Source organism: Blastocystis hominis (assembly GCF_000151665.1).
Source record: "Blastocystis hominis, Singapore isolate B (sub-type 7) whole genome shotgun sequence assembly, scaffold_12".
Lineage (NCBI taxonomy): Eukaryota > Bigyra > Opalinata > Blastocystidae > Blastocystis > Blastocystis hominis.
Window position 1 is genome coordinate 61,389 of NW_013171819.1, and position 13,138 is coordinate 74,526.

The 13,138-nt window shown below is 44.7% G+C and overlaps 4 protein-coding genes; 2 read left to right on the forward strand and 2 right to left on the reverse strand.

The window, feature by feature from the left end:
• Positions 1-4,156: 4,156 nt before the first annotated feature.
• GSBLH_T00001548001 (uncharacterized protein) lies at positions 4,157-4,418 on the forward strand (the record flags this gene model as incomplete). XM_013039967.1 has 1 exon in its annotated part: positions 4,157-4,418. The coding sequence occupies one exon, from the start codon at positions 4,157-4,159 to the stop codon at positions 4,283-4,285; it is 129 nt and encodes a 42-aa protein (XP_012895421.1). The 3' UTR covers positions 4,286-4,418.
• A 3,671-nt stretch (positions 4,419-8,089) lies between these two features.
• On the forward strand, positions 8,090-8,281 carry GSBLH_T00001550001 (uncharacterized protein; the record flags this gene model as incomplete). Its single annotated transcript, XM_013039968.1, has 1 exon — positions 8,090-8,281. One exon carries the CDS (start codon positions 8,090-8,092, stop codon positions 8,279-8,281), a length of 192 nt encoding a protein of 63 aa, XP_012895422.1.
• Positions 8,282-8,364: 83 nt separating this feature from the next.
• On the reverse strand, positions 8,365-11,339 carry GSBLH_T00006289001 (uncharacterized protein; the record flags this gene model as incomplete). The annotated part of the gene is made up of 5 exons (XM_013039969.1): positions 8,365-9,161; positions 9,187-10,171; positions 10,209-10,503; positions 10,535-10,707; positions 10,737-11,339. The coding sequence occupies 5 exons, from the start codon at positions 11,337-11,339 to the stop codon at positions 8,365-8,367; spliced, it is 2,853 nt and encodes a 950-aa protein (XP_012895423.1).
• A 325-nt stretch (positions 11,340-11,664) lies between these two features.
• GSBLH_T00006290001 (uncharacterized protein) lies at positions 11,665-12,180 on the reverse strand (the record flags this gene model as incomplete). Its single annotated transcript, XM_013039970.1, has 3 exons — positions 11,665-11,805; positions 11,883-12,062; positions 12,091-12,180. The coding sequence occupies 3 exons, from the start codon at positions 12,178-12,180 to the stop codon at positions 11,665-11,667; spliced, it is 411 nt and encodes a 136-aa protein (XP_012895424.1).
• Positions 12,181-13,138: the final 958 nt, after the last annotated feature.

Below are 13,138 nucleotides of genomic sequence, written 5' to 3' on the forward strand. Positions count from 1 at the left end.
AGACATTTGCGACAGCACACCACAAGATCCTTTTCAATGTGGCTGCGACAACTCGCACAGATGGTTCCGATATTGAGAGTGGAATGAACTGCACTGGAAGCAAGAAAGAGAGGAGAGAATGTTTTGTATAAATGACTTTCCTACAAATCAACAGAGTTCATCCACAATCACTTCCGCCACATTCACAATGAATTTCCAAATCGGTGAGAACAAATAGCATCGAGTCAAGTATCGATCCAATTCCTTCTGAGCCGATGCTTTCAAGCGAGATTGGGGCACCCATTTCGCAGAAATAATCGAATCTCCGTTCAGAATGGTCAACACTTCGATGGTGTGATTCATTCCATAGCGTCGCATCAAAATTGTTGTGACCGTTCGGTCCACAGGGCACGTGCCCATTCGGAAACTCAACTACGACTCACGCATTCAATTCAAATGAAACAATTTGTGGAAACGTATGATAACCCAACGATTCAACTTTATTCCATTCAGACATTTGCTTATATGAGCGGATTCCATTATTGTTGTTCTTTATAATCACGCTTTCATTCGAAGTCGTGTTCTCGATGTTCTGTTCAAACGTATCCGTGTCTTCACACAATCGAACTCGCCAGTTTCCTAGCGAAATAACTCGCATGTCTTGTCTCCATTTCACGATATGACTGCGAGTTCGATGATTGTATGACATCACAAAGACATTCAGCCATTCATTTCGATACGCATAATATATCATGATATTCCTTTTCACCAGGCAGGATCCACAAATCCACTTTCGAGGAGCCCGCAATGCCTTTCTCCAATTTCTTTCTTCGCCAAGATAAAATTCACCCCAAATGCATCGAAAATGAAATTGTTTATTACACTGATCACAAATAAACGTGGTGTTCTCATTACCTGACAACGGATATTTGCAGACATCGCAACGAGCTAAAGCGGGATTCTCAATCAGAAGAGTCACATCTTCTTGAATTGTTAAGCTACGATTTTATCGAAATTCGTCCTATTTTACTCTTTCATCATTCGTCTTCGTTTGGTTACACTCCCCTCGGATGGGAATCTTTCACTCCTATTTGTTAGGGATTTTTCACTGTTTATGTCTGTTGCATCACGTTTGGAGCGTTGGCTTGCGTCCGAATAATCTCCCTCCGATGGGAGCACATCATCACCAATCGCGTTGTTCCGTTTGATAATATTCAAAAATGAGTAATAAAAATTTGATTTATCCTCATCAGTATTAAATTTTTCTATGTTTTCGTAAGCCTGAACAAGATAATGATAATTTTGAATTGCTTCTAACAGTCTTTTATTTTTCGCCCCTCCCAAAAATAATGAGTCTGTTGAAATCTTAAATTTAAAAATATTAATAGAACTATACTCCATTATATAATACTTCAATGGAAGAGCGAGGAAGATATATTTCCACTGATGCGTTCTTTCCGACCAGTATGACACATTTAATATCTACAACTTATTATAAGAATTCGAATGAACATACTGGCTGACCCTCGATGGTAATTTCCTGTAAATTTCCAATCCACAACCTTTATTTAATTGTATAAATAGAGCATACAGCAACAATATTTTCCGAACTGCTCATTCCTTGAGAACACCTATAATTATGTAACTCTTTGAGAAATCCCACTTTGCCAACACGGCGATATTATTATTCATTATATATTGTAATAAATCATCGGGGAGCATAATATAAACTTCCGAAAGACACTATTTTTAATAATCTAAAAGTATCACGGTTATTGAAACCTTTTTTTGTTGATAGAAAACCTTGATTCCCTGGAATTCACGGCAGAATCTCGTTTTTACAATTCTAAAAACTCTATTTTATTGTCTATCAATCAATCCACGCTGTATTTCCACCCCCGTCGTGCGCCAATCCGTTGGTTTTGAACAAACAAGTAAAACGACCAAATTGTCCGATACCTCGCTTGCATTGTTAGTATTAACAAAACTCTGGCATTTCCCCTTCCCAAATGCGGGCAAGATTTCCTCCTGCCTGCTTGAGCAACATCGCAATAAATCGTTGCATATTTAGCGATGACGGGGTAATGCTCTGAATCAAGCACCCTCCAACAAAATTATTCTCCGAAACCGTCGCTTCCTCTCCTTCCAGATCCAGCATCTCGTGCAACAACGCCTCGACCTGCGAAGCCGAGAGGAGCGTCTGCTTGTGCAGCATCCACAGCCCCATGGAAACAAACACTTGAATTCGCTTTATGACAAAGGAAACCGTCGGCTCTTCATTCCCACTCAGCGCGCGCAGCATCGAGTACACTCCACGACACACTTCCATCGGCTCCGAACTCCCATAATCCGCGAACGGCATCAGCGCCGCGATCAAATCTTCGTACTACTCGTCATTCCCCGCGCGCGTTCCCACCAAAATCTCCGCCTTCCCGCCGACTTCCTCCAGCAAATGCTTCTCCAGCTGCACCAGCGAGTGGATCGGCAGCGTGACCTGCAGCAGCGAGAAGAGTCTACGCAATTCATCGCGAAGCAGCACGCTGTTGAGCCGGACTTGCGCCAATCCGCGGCTTCGCTGCGACTTCTTCGCGCATTTCTCCGTTAAGAAGTGGCAAACGCGCTGCGGCGCTGGCGGCGCGAGCAGCAGCGAATGCAGGAAGAAGCCGTCGCGGTTGTTGAGGGAGAGCGTGAGCAACACCTCCGAGAGCGAGCGGGAATCGGTCTTTTCGGTCTTGGTGACGAAGCTGAGCGTCTCGCTGAAGTTGACGAGCTCCGCGTGGAGCAGACGAACGACGTCGGGGACTTCGAGAATGCCGTCCTCGGTCATCTCCTTCAGCTTGGTGTTGAAAACGCGAGCGAGCAGCAAGGGGGTCGTCTAGATGGGAGAAACGTGGAAACCGGACGTGTTTGAAATAGAAAACGGCGGGGAGGAGATGATCGAAGAAGAGAAAGAAGGCGCGAATGATGGGCGTCATGCTCTTCACGTAGGTGATATCGCCGAGCTGCGGCGAGCTCTGCGCGATCATAAAGAAGAGACGACTGTCCATATCGCCCTCGCTGAGAAGACAGAGCAGCGCGATGAGTTGATGCGCGTCCACGAGGTGCGTCGCGTTCACATCCAGACAGTCGAACACTTGCGACAAGCCCGTTCGAAGGCTTTCGTCGTCGCTGCCATCGGAGAGACTCCGAACCGACGACTCCAGTCGCAGCTCGCATTCTTCGCTCATGTGCTCGCGGAATCGCTCCAGCATGAGCTTCGAAACGGAAGAGACAAAACTGCTGCGCGCCACGGCGCCATCGGCTCCCGCCTGCATCAAAATACACTCCGCGATCGCGTCGTTGCAGTTGCTGAAACTCATTTCGGCCGCGAAGGACTGCAAAGCATCGAGACATCTACGGATTACGCTCATGCAACGGCTCAGCACATCTGCAGATCGGCTTGGGAAGCGTCTTCCGAGGCGTACATCCCGCGCGCTTGCAGCAATTGCGGCGAAACAGCCTGACTCAGCACGTCGTACGTGATGAGCCACTGCTGCGGTCGATTCGGATGCGGATACACCGACACCACGCTGCTGTCTTTGGAGATCGAGAACGGCCCGTTGCTCTTCAGCCATCGTATGAACTGATCCTGCGACAGCGAGTCGGAAGTCGATAACCCGAACGTTTGGAAGCAGGCAGTCGCGACGTTCGTTGCGATCTGATCCAACGTCACGACCGTCACGTCGAAGCAGAGGAAGAACTCGTCGAGCACGCAGTACACGCACTCTAGGAAGGTTTTCACAGTAGAGTACACAATGGGACCCTGCCAACGCTCGCAGATCCGCAGCCCCACCGCGGTGTTGTTGGGATACAACGCGCTGAGCATGGAAATAAGCGTGGTGCTGTCCACGCCGAGACAATTCGGCTGGAGCGACTGGCAGCACGCGTAAATCCGAGAGAAGATTTCGACCACGTTCTGAAGGTCCACTGGCTTATTGCCCGAGACCCGTTCAATGAAATGGATGAAGTCGCTCTGCGTTAGAATAGAGTGCTTGTAATGATCAATGTATTCAACGAGACGGGTGAAGAGAATGTCGCCAATGCCGCTCAGATAGCGAAGATTCATCATCGCATTGAAGTAAATCACAGGCCGAATTGTGAGATATGGGAAATAGCTGACAGGCAGGAATAAAGGATAATGATCATAGAGGAGCTGACGAATGGAGTCCACAGACAGAGGCTGAGGCAAGGAAGCAATAAGTTCATTGATTGGCTTCTCATAGAAGGCGAGCAGCTTTGGAGAATAGGAGTCGATTCTATGCAATGAATCGCAATGAAATCGATTACTGAACGTAGAGACTCATGGTAATGAAGGAGTACAGTAACTGACGCAGTAACGAAGGATCGGGAGTGGATCCAGAAGGAAACACGATCGACAGTAACGAATTCCAAATATCGGAGCGATTTTGTTCAAGAATAATCGACAAGGATCCCAACACCGACACTTTCGAAATCGTTCCATCGCATGCAGACAAGAGAGAGGATAAAGCGAGTAACTGTGCCTTCCGCACTTCGTGCAAAGTAGAGAATGCAGCTAAGGGGAAGTGATTATCCATCATCTACAAATCAGCAAAACTTCGATTATTCGCACATCAATGAACTCTGCTGGACTCATCGAATCCTTCGGACACACACAATTCAATACTGAATTCAAAGATTCTAGATTGACTGATGACATGCCTAAAGTCGCTTGAAGCTTTTTCACGTGCTGATTGAGTCGAGCTCGGCCATACCGAATCAACTCATCGATTCGGAACGATTTCCACGCGTTCTGCAAAAACAAGTCCTTTGAAATCGTCGACACTTTTTGACCACCCGCACAACTCGCAAACAGCTGTGCGTTGATCGAATCGATTAATTTCTGATCGTCCTGCTGGAAGTACGTTAACAATTGAGGCAGCATGATGTGAATGAGGGTGACAACCGCTCGTGTGAACGGATCGAACGAAGTGATGCCTTCAGAATAGTTGCTGGAAGGGAACAGCAAAACATTAAAGATCGCTTCGCTATTGGAAGCAGCATCGGCATCCTTGCAGAAAAAGAACAGCACAAACAGCAATTCGAAACGGTCGATTCGCACCGACTCGTCGTGTGTGAGAATGTGAAACAGTGTGCAATGACGTCGTGAGAGTTCGATCGAAGGGAGTGTGGCTTGCAGGAACTCGGAGAACTCCGAATAGAACATATTATCTCGAGCTTCATACGAAGTGCAGAAGGAAGCGAAACTGCTAAGCAGCTGCGACGTGGTGAGCGAGGAGAAGCCGTAATACGCGCTCCATTGCCGAGATAAATACTAGGCGGTGAGAATTTCAGGGGAGAATCGATACATGTAGCGCCAAACCGATCGAACTATTGGTCGAAAACAGTTGAATGTGATCACTCGAATCGCTCGAAACAGGCTCGACCGATTCGGTTTCGGTTTCGATTTCGATTTCGATTTCGATTTCCTTGGCTTCCTTTACCATTTCCTCCACGGGATACGGGTTATGGAACGGATCTCCCAACAAGGCGTCCAAATTGGGGACTTGGAACAGTTGCATGAGGCAATCGACGAGCTGTTCGTAGCTCCATCGCTGCATAATTCCCATAAAGATATGTTCAATCAAAAGCGTTTCCACGCTGTAATGGATTCCGTCCTGTCCATCCATTTCCTTTTGGATCTGATCGCGTAATATGGGATTCTGAAAGTGGGTGGGTGATGCGAATAAGAGAACGCAATCCAGCAGATTCTCCACGATCTTCTGCTTTTGTTCGCGTAATTTGGGAGAAATGGAGAGAATGGAAAGAATATCTTCTTCTTCTTCTTCTTTAATGGTTTCGCTAGTGGTTTCTTCCTTGTTCTTGTTTTCATCCTCATTCTTGTTTTCGTTTTCATTCTCAATCACCTTTTCATTCTCATTCTCCCTTTCTCGCTCCTTTTCTTGAGGATTCACATTCATTTCAATCATGAGCCAAGTAATGCAATGCAAAAAGAGTTCCAAGGAGGAACGCGGAACAATATTCTGATTGCTCGTATCAACCAAATAGGACAGCAAAAGAGAAGCCGCCTCTTCGATGTCTTTGAAAATAAGAAAGAGCAGCAGACTCATAAAAGTAACAACATACACAAAATCAATTGCTTCACTCGATTCATCTTCATGAAAGAGTGTCAAAAACACTTCGCAAAAGATATCGATTTTGATAGCAATCTTCTCGTTTTTCTCCTCCTCCTCTTCCTCCTCTTCCGAACCATTCAACAAACTATAAAACTCGTTAATAAAATCTTCATCGTTCACAGTGCCATCATTATTCACATATCCAGACAGATCCTCCACAAATTCATCAAAGAAAAAAAGATTCAGCGACAAATCCTTATAGATAGACGCGAACAAGTCCGATAAATAATATACATATTCCACATTTGATCGGACTTCATATGGCTTGTATAAAACTACCAGCTCTTCCTGCATCGAATTCGAGCAGGCTTTCAGCAGTTCTTCGCTGGGAGAGCCATAAAAAACAGGGGTAAAGAGAAAAGATCCACGGCCGATCAGCCAAAATAAAACTTGTGTGAATGACACACTGTATTTTGGATAATCGTAATCGGAACGAAGAAGATCCGTCATGGATCGAGCGACAGCAGAGAAATGAGGGCTATAAATCAGAAGATTGCTGCTTTCCTACTGGAGATTGGAACAGAACTTTCCGGTGGAAAAGTAGCAGGCTTCTTGCCAGTATAAAAATTCGAATATGTTTTGAAGTTGAGGAAAGGAAGCTCGATCACTGCCGTTCGCAATGAGAGAAAACAAGGAACGAAGGCGCTGCGATAAGGGGATTTCAACTAGATTTGTTAATTTTTGATACAGTAGATCCATAGAGAGTGGAGTTTCAGTGCTACAACCAAAGAACTCCTCCAACGAATAAATTGAAGCTGACTAACGATCATCCATTCGATTCTTTGATACACAAAAGAATAATGTAGATAAACGAGATAGCGACTTGGGAGTGAAGGGCTCTTGAAAGTTTAAAGAACTACTTTTGATATCAATACATAATCCTACGTTAAGTACTCAATCAGTTGGTCCTTTTCCACCACTATTTCCTTACTTCTATAATTACTTAAAGTATCTACGATATTCACTTTCGAATTTATATCTCACTATGAAAAACAAGCAGAAGTGGCTTTTCTGTATCTTTTAAGACCCCTAAAAACAACTCTTTAGTCGTCATCTCGTCCAAAAACAAGATATCTTCAGACTTGGGATACCGCAAGCCAAGGATGCTCTTGTCCTTGAGTTTGAATGCTACTTGAATAGATTCTTCCAAAGATGCAGAGCTGAACGGGATAGGGAGGGATATTGACTTTACGATATCTCCAAATTGGATTTTAAATGATGAAAGCATAAAACCTTGAATTATTGTGATATAAGAGTGATGATTGAAACTCCCAAGAGGAAAAAATAGTTTTGGTTATGAAAAAACAAGCTACATGTGCAGGGAAATGCGATGGAGTATTCAAAGTGACTTCCCATTCAAAGATTAGTAAATTGGTTCCAATATTCAGTCTGTGCTCTGAGCATTCAATTCGAAATCAAAATAGGTAACAACATCGTATTATCCTCCTCTAAAAAATCTCTTGCCTGTTAATAAATGGGGATCATTGAAAACCGATAAAATCAGCAAGATTCCAATACATCCAGGGGGTCAATTCTTGTTTGGTTTCTTTTCTCACAATTCCGTTCATTGAAAGAGGTAGGCAAGTGGACAGTTAGAACGATTTGTGGACTATTTATTGAGAGCATGGAATCGTAACAAGTCTGTAGAATGAGAGCTAAGTGGGCAAAGAAACGTATGCGACGTCTGCGACGTAAGAGAAGACAGATGAGAGCTCGTGCCAAGTAAACTTTGTGTATTTTCCATGAATGACCAATTTGGCTGCATTGTTTGTTCCATTCACTCTGTATTCCTTTTTTCCTATTTGCACCTTCGTGATGCTACGTTTTGTGCATATTCGTTCAAATCCATCGTTGTTGACAAAAAGACAGATTCTTTCTCTGAGACGTGATGGTAAGGGAATTGTGGCTGTACAATGATGGGTAGGCTGCCATCTTTGATTTTTCAGAGATTATCGTGCTCATTCTGCTATTTTGCTGTACCTGTGCCTATTTGCATGAGAAAATGCCCTCCTTGCTGGACGGATACAAGACCGGATTTTCTGGAATATTCTGGAAGGGCGCTCGTATCGGAGAACGGTTATCTCCCTATGTGTGCGTGGGGTGTCTGATCATGGCTGTGTATGTTTTGATATTCCAGTAGTTGTATGATTCCGTTCTTTGATTTCAAAAACAATGCACTAGAGGCTTGGATTCACCCAAAGACCAAATTACAAATAAATCGACTAGTTTCTCTGTACTCCTTTGTGACAAACTGCGTTTCGTTCCCAGTAATTCTACACATTACCCCCATATCCCAATCACACTTTTTCCAAAGCTGCAGCGAAGCGTTGTTTGCAGGCCTCAGTTTCGCACCCTCTAGACTCAGGTGAATGTAAAACGCCATCGAGTCACCACACCACAGCTGCATCAACTTCGAATCCACAGAGAAGAGCAAAAAGCTCTTCTCCGGCTTTCCCATTTGATTCACATCTTCCAACACTGAGAAATACAAAAACTGCGCAGCGATCATCAGCAAGATTCGCTTGCTCAGATTCTCCATGAGCCTCGCCATGTCGGTCCCAAACATATCGGTCCCAGACATGTTCATAAGAATCGTGATATAATGAATAAAGTGAGGGTTCACTTCTGGCAAGTCCAGATCGCACTCCACCGTGAAGCGATTGTGTACGTTCAGCGTCAGCGAGATCCAATGAAACCGATCCTGTCCAGGGAAGCAATACCGCACGACCACGCTGAAGTACGAGGGAAGGGACACATCCAGCGAGGCGCAGAACGCGAACCGCGCATTCGCGAACGTCTTCGCCAGGGACTGCGAGATCTTCACGATGATCCGGGCGCAGTTCCGAAAATGCCAGACGAGGAGCGAGGACGCGGAGGGAATCATGTACTTGGCCGACGTCTCTGTGAAGTCGACGTTCTGGAGACAGCCCTTGCGAATCACCAAGGTTCGGTTCTTGAAAAGTCGGTAGATTTCGCTGGTGTGGTCGACTTTGATCTCCAAGCTGCTGCGCACCTGGAAGTCCAGTTTCTCTCCCCATTGCGGGAGGGTGCACTAGGCGTGAAGGGGAGGAACGAGGCGGAACGGTGAGGATGCCGGTGTCGCGACTGCCGTCGATGAAATCGAAGAATTTGTTGCGCCAGAGATTGACGAACGTGATCAGCGCTTCGAAGCGCAGTTTGGGGAGAAGCTTTTCGATGCAATACGTGGTTTGTTTGAAGAAATCCTGCGAGCCCAGGTCGGTCACCACGACCGACTTCTGCACGCACTCCAAGGGCTCCCAGACGCCGTCTTTGACGCACATGCCGCGCAGCACGACGAGCCAGTCGGCCTGCGAGGCGTCGTCGTCGGCGGATTTCACGTCGTTCTCGTCGATGTCAAACCCGATTTTGACGTCTTCGGGGTATTCGGTCAGCGCGTTCATTTTGTTGTTCACGCTGTGATAGGAAAGCGCGCCGCCCAGACTGGGCCGAACCAGCGAGTGGGAGAAGGAGGGAGTGGCGAGTTCGCGCCACATGTTGTTGTGGGAGAGGTAAATCAGGAGCTGGTAGATCGCTTTGCTCTCGCCCGAGAGCGAGTACATCTCGGAGAGACAGGGGATGAGGAGACAAGGCTCGTCCTCGTAGAAAGACAAGCTAACCGTCCAATCGGGCGAGGTTTGCTCGTAGTGGTCCTTGATCATCCAGAGAATCACGCGCTGGTAAAGCTTCTCGATGCAGCTCTTCACGCTCAGCTCTTCGCGAACGAGAATGGAGAGCTCGTTCATGATCTCCATGCACCAGTGCGAGAGCTCGGGGTGGGAGAGCTCGATCACGAACTTCCCGGTGAACGGATTGATCGAGAAGTTCACGCAGACCGGCGAGGAGCCTAAGTGGAGTTGAAGCTGCGCGATGAGGGAGGCGAAATACACGGAATGGACGGAGAAAATCGTGTCTGCGAGATCCGCTTCGAGCACTTTTCGGAGCGTGGAGAGAAGCTCGTTTTGACGATTCTGCACGCACTAGACAACATCGCAAGGAGAGAGAGAGGAAGGCTACGTCCAGAATGATGTCCATGATGCGGTAGCGAACGAGATCCACTGTGAAGACGCGATCGTTGCAGACACCCTTCACGCATGCCACGTCGCTCTCGCTATCGATGTATAGACGAACGCGATTTGTGGCATCTTCGCGGTTCTGATTCCAAAACGAGAACTCGAGCGTAGTGCCATCGATGCTGTACGGATAGGGACACAGTCCGTAGGATAATCGATAGGACGAGAGGATTGAGTTGAGCTGCAAGTAGAGTGTATAAAGGGTTTGGCGTGTAATGACAAAATAAAGCATTTGGTAGCTGAAGGTGATGCGAATGGAAGGTTTCATACATTTTCTTGAGAGCATCGCCGAGAACAATGTCCGCTCCAATCAGGCTGTTCAAGACATTAATGATGCGAGTGATTTGATTTGAAGAGAAATAGGGATATACCGTTAGATGTGTGTTGTTGTTGCAAATAATCTTCAAACGAGTCACCATCAACGGAGAGTCTAACTCGGGTTTCTATCGTCATAGCTAGGATTTAGCCCTACAATCACAGAAAGGTAGAGAGTAAATAAACTCTCCTCCGTACACACAATCTCACTATCTTCTACGCTAATGTTTGAAACGAATGCAGGAATATCTTCGGTTACGATTCGAGTGCGCAGAATACGCATGATCAGCTCCTTTCCTTCATCCATCGATATTCTGGACTGAAAACAAGCTCGACTATCACAGACGAGCGAGATAAATGGATAACTCCCGTTCTCCAAAACAGACAATGCAGAATTCAACGGAAAAATCGGTTGCATGCACTCTCGCAGTGAAACACTCAAATAGCCAAGTTGATCTCTGATATATTGCAGCACATCGTTATTCTGATTAAATGAAATTGCCATTTCTTGACAGCAGCCCAGCGTATCGATGTTCTTGGTCCATTTCAGCAATGCATAGAGTTCCACGACTAGAAACCTGCATCGCTCGGATGTAGACACCATTTTCAGATAACTTTGATTATCTCTGCTTTCAGCAGGCGCAGAATCCACAGCATTCACCAACTCAGTGTATATCCTTACCAGACTGTTCCGAACAAGATCCCCACAGTTCTTGATATCTGAGGGAAGGGGATAATAACTTTGCTGTTGCTGCTGCATCAATAATCTGACTAACCCCAACAATACGAAATGGATTCTAGTTGCATTATATTTGTTTCGATATTTTTGTTTGTTGCAACGTGAAATGGATTTATTCGCATTTGTTACCCAGAATGAGAGTGTGGAAACGATCGATAAATTAACCAATATGTGGGCTAAGCTAGAGTAAGAACGAACAGCAGGGTGAAAGTTCTCAGACAGAAAGCAATTATGGAAAGAAGTGTGTTTCAACTGTGGTGCTGTGTAAAAAACAAAATAACAATCATAATGGTGTAGGCGTATGGTAGTTAGTAAGTGTAAAATAACTTGTACTGTTTTGTTCTGCCTAATCAAGTCTCACTTCAGTAAGAATCAAACAAACAATCAAACTCTTTTCAGGTGTAATCTTGACCAGTTTATTAACTGTATGCTCGTCTACAACTAACATGCTGCGCTTGCGCGGAGTGTGACTCTTCTCTTTTCCTACCTACACTTTAATTCCATTTTCAAGAAGCACTGCCTCGCTCATTTTCTAACCTATCAAGCAAATCAAATAGAAGTTACCTTCTTTACTTCATCCTTCATCTCTTCGAAGCCGAGACTTGACAAAGCTTTCATCACTTGATCATCTCCGATTGTTTTCACCTTATCATTTTCTGCTTGAAGTGTTAGCTCCATAGCCAAATGGCTGATAAATGCATTTCCACATTCTTGCATCTTTTCAGTGAATGACTCCCAAATGTCCTACCAATTTTACAAATGATTTGCTCACCTTGATCTTATCTCCTAAAACGTCCCGAATGATCGTATTTACAGTTTTCAAGGGAATGGTGGTTTTCTTCTTGTCATCATCCTTTTCCATGTCTCAAGTGTGCAGAAGACAAAGAAAAATGGAAGAAATTGTGACGAGAGGGCTTGTATAGTGCACAAAACGCACAATAATGACTCTATTCTCATACCATAGTGGAAAGCAATAGAACAGATTTGCTGAATAATGGATATTTCAAAAAGAAGTAGCAATCACTCTCATGCTGTCTAAACTGCTATGGTGCCACTTTTGTATGAAATCGATTTTTTAGCATTTGAATGAAGAGAGCAATACATAGAGATCCATAAATACTCACGCAAGCACAGAATAACACTTGTTTCTGTTATGAAAACAACAGTACACATATTGCTTGTGTGAATAGGAAACCCATAAAACACTTTGTATTTATGTTACTAGCCGAACGGTCATGTCTCTATTTTCACAAGTGTCATCGAGTGTTTTCTGTGCTGTATATTGCGGATTCATACATACTAAACATTTCTACAATGGCTGCACACTAACTCTGCGTGTATTGTCTGACACACATTCCACAAGTTAACACCTCCACTACATGTCCACTCTTCCTTTCAAATGAACAACCTATTCTCACTCGTATATCCCAAAAGAATTGGAAATCGCAGAAAACTGTCATTTCTCTGCGGAATATGAAGTACTTCGAATTATTATAGTATAATTTACCCACTTTGATTCCGATGCTTTCATCATCATTTTATACTTCAAACTCAGCCGTCTTCCTCCCGAACACCCCTCTCTTTCTTTCTGTCTTTTCTTTTTCTTTTTGTTTATATTGATTTTACATTGAGCTCTCTTTAGAATGAGTTTCTAAATAGAGTGTAACATAACGGATTAATATGCGAGCCTATTCTGTGTTTGAACATGCAGAACATGAGGCTGTAAAATCAATATATGGGTTATATGAATATGGACTATTGTGCTGTGTTTTCTTTGTATTCGGAAGATGTTGCTTCAAGCGATGAAATATTTAATAATA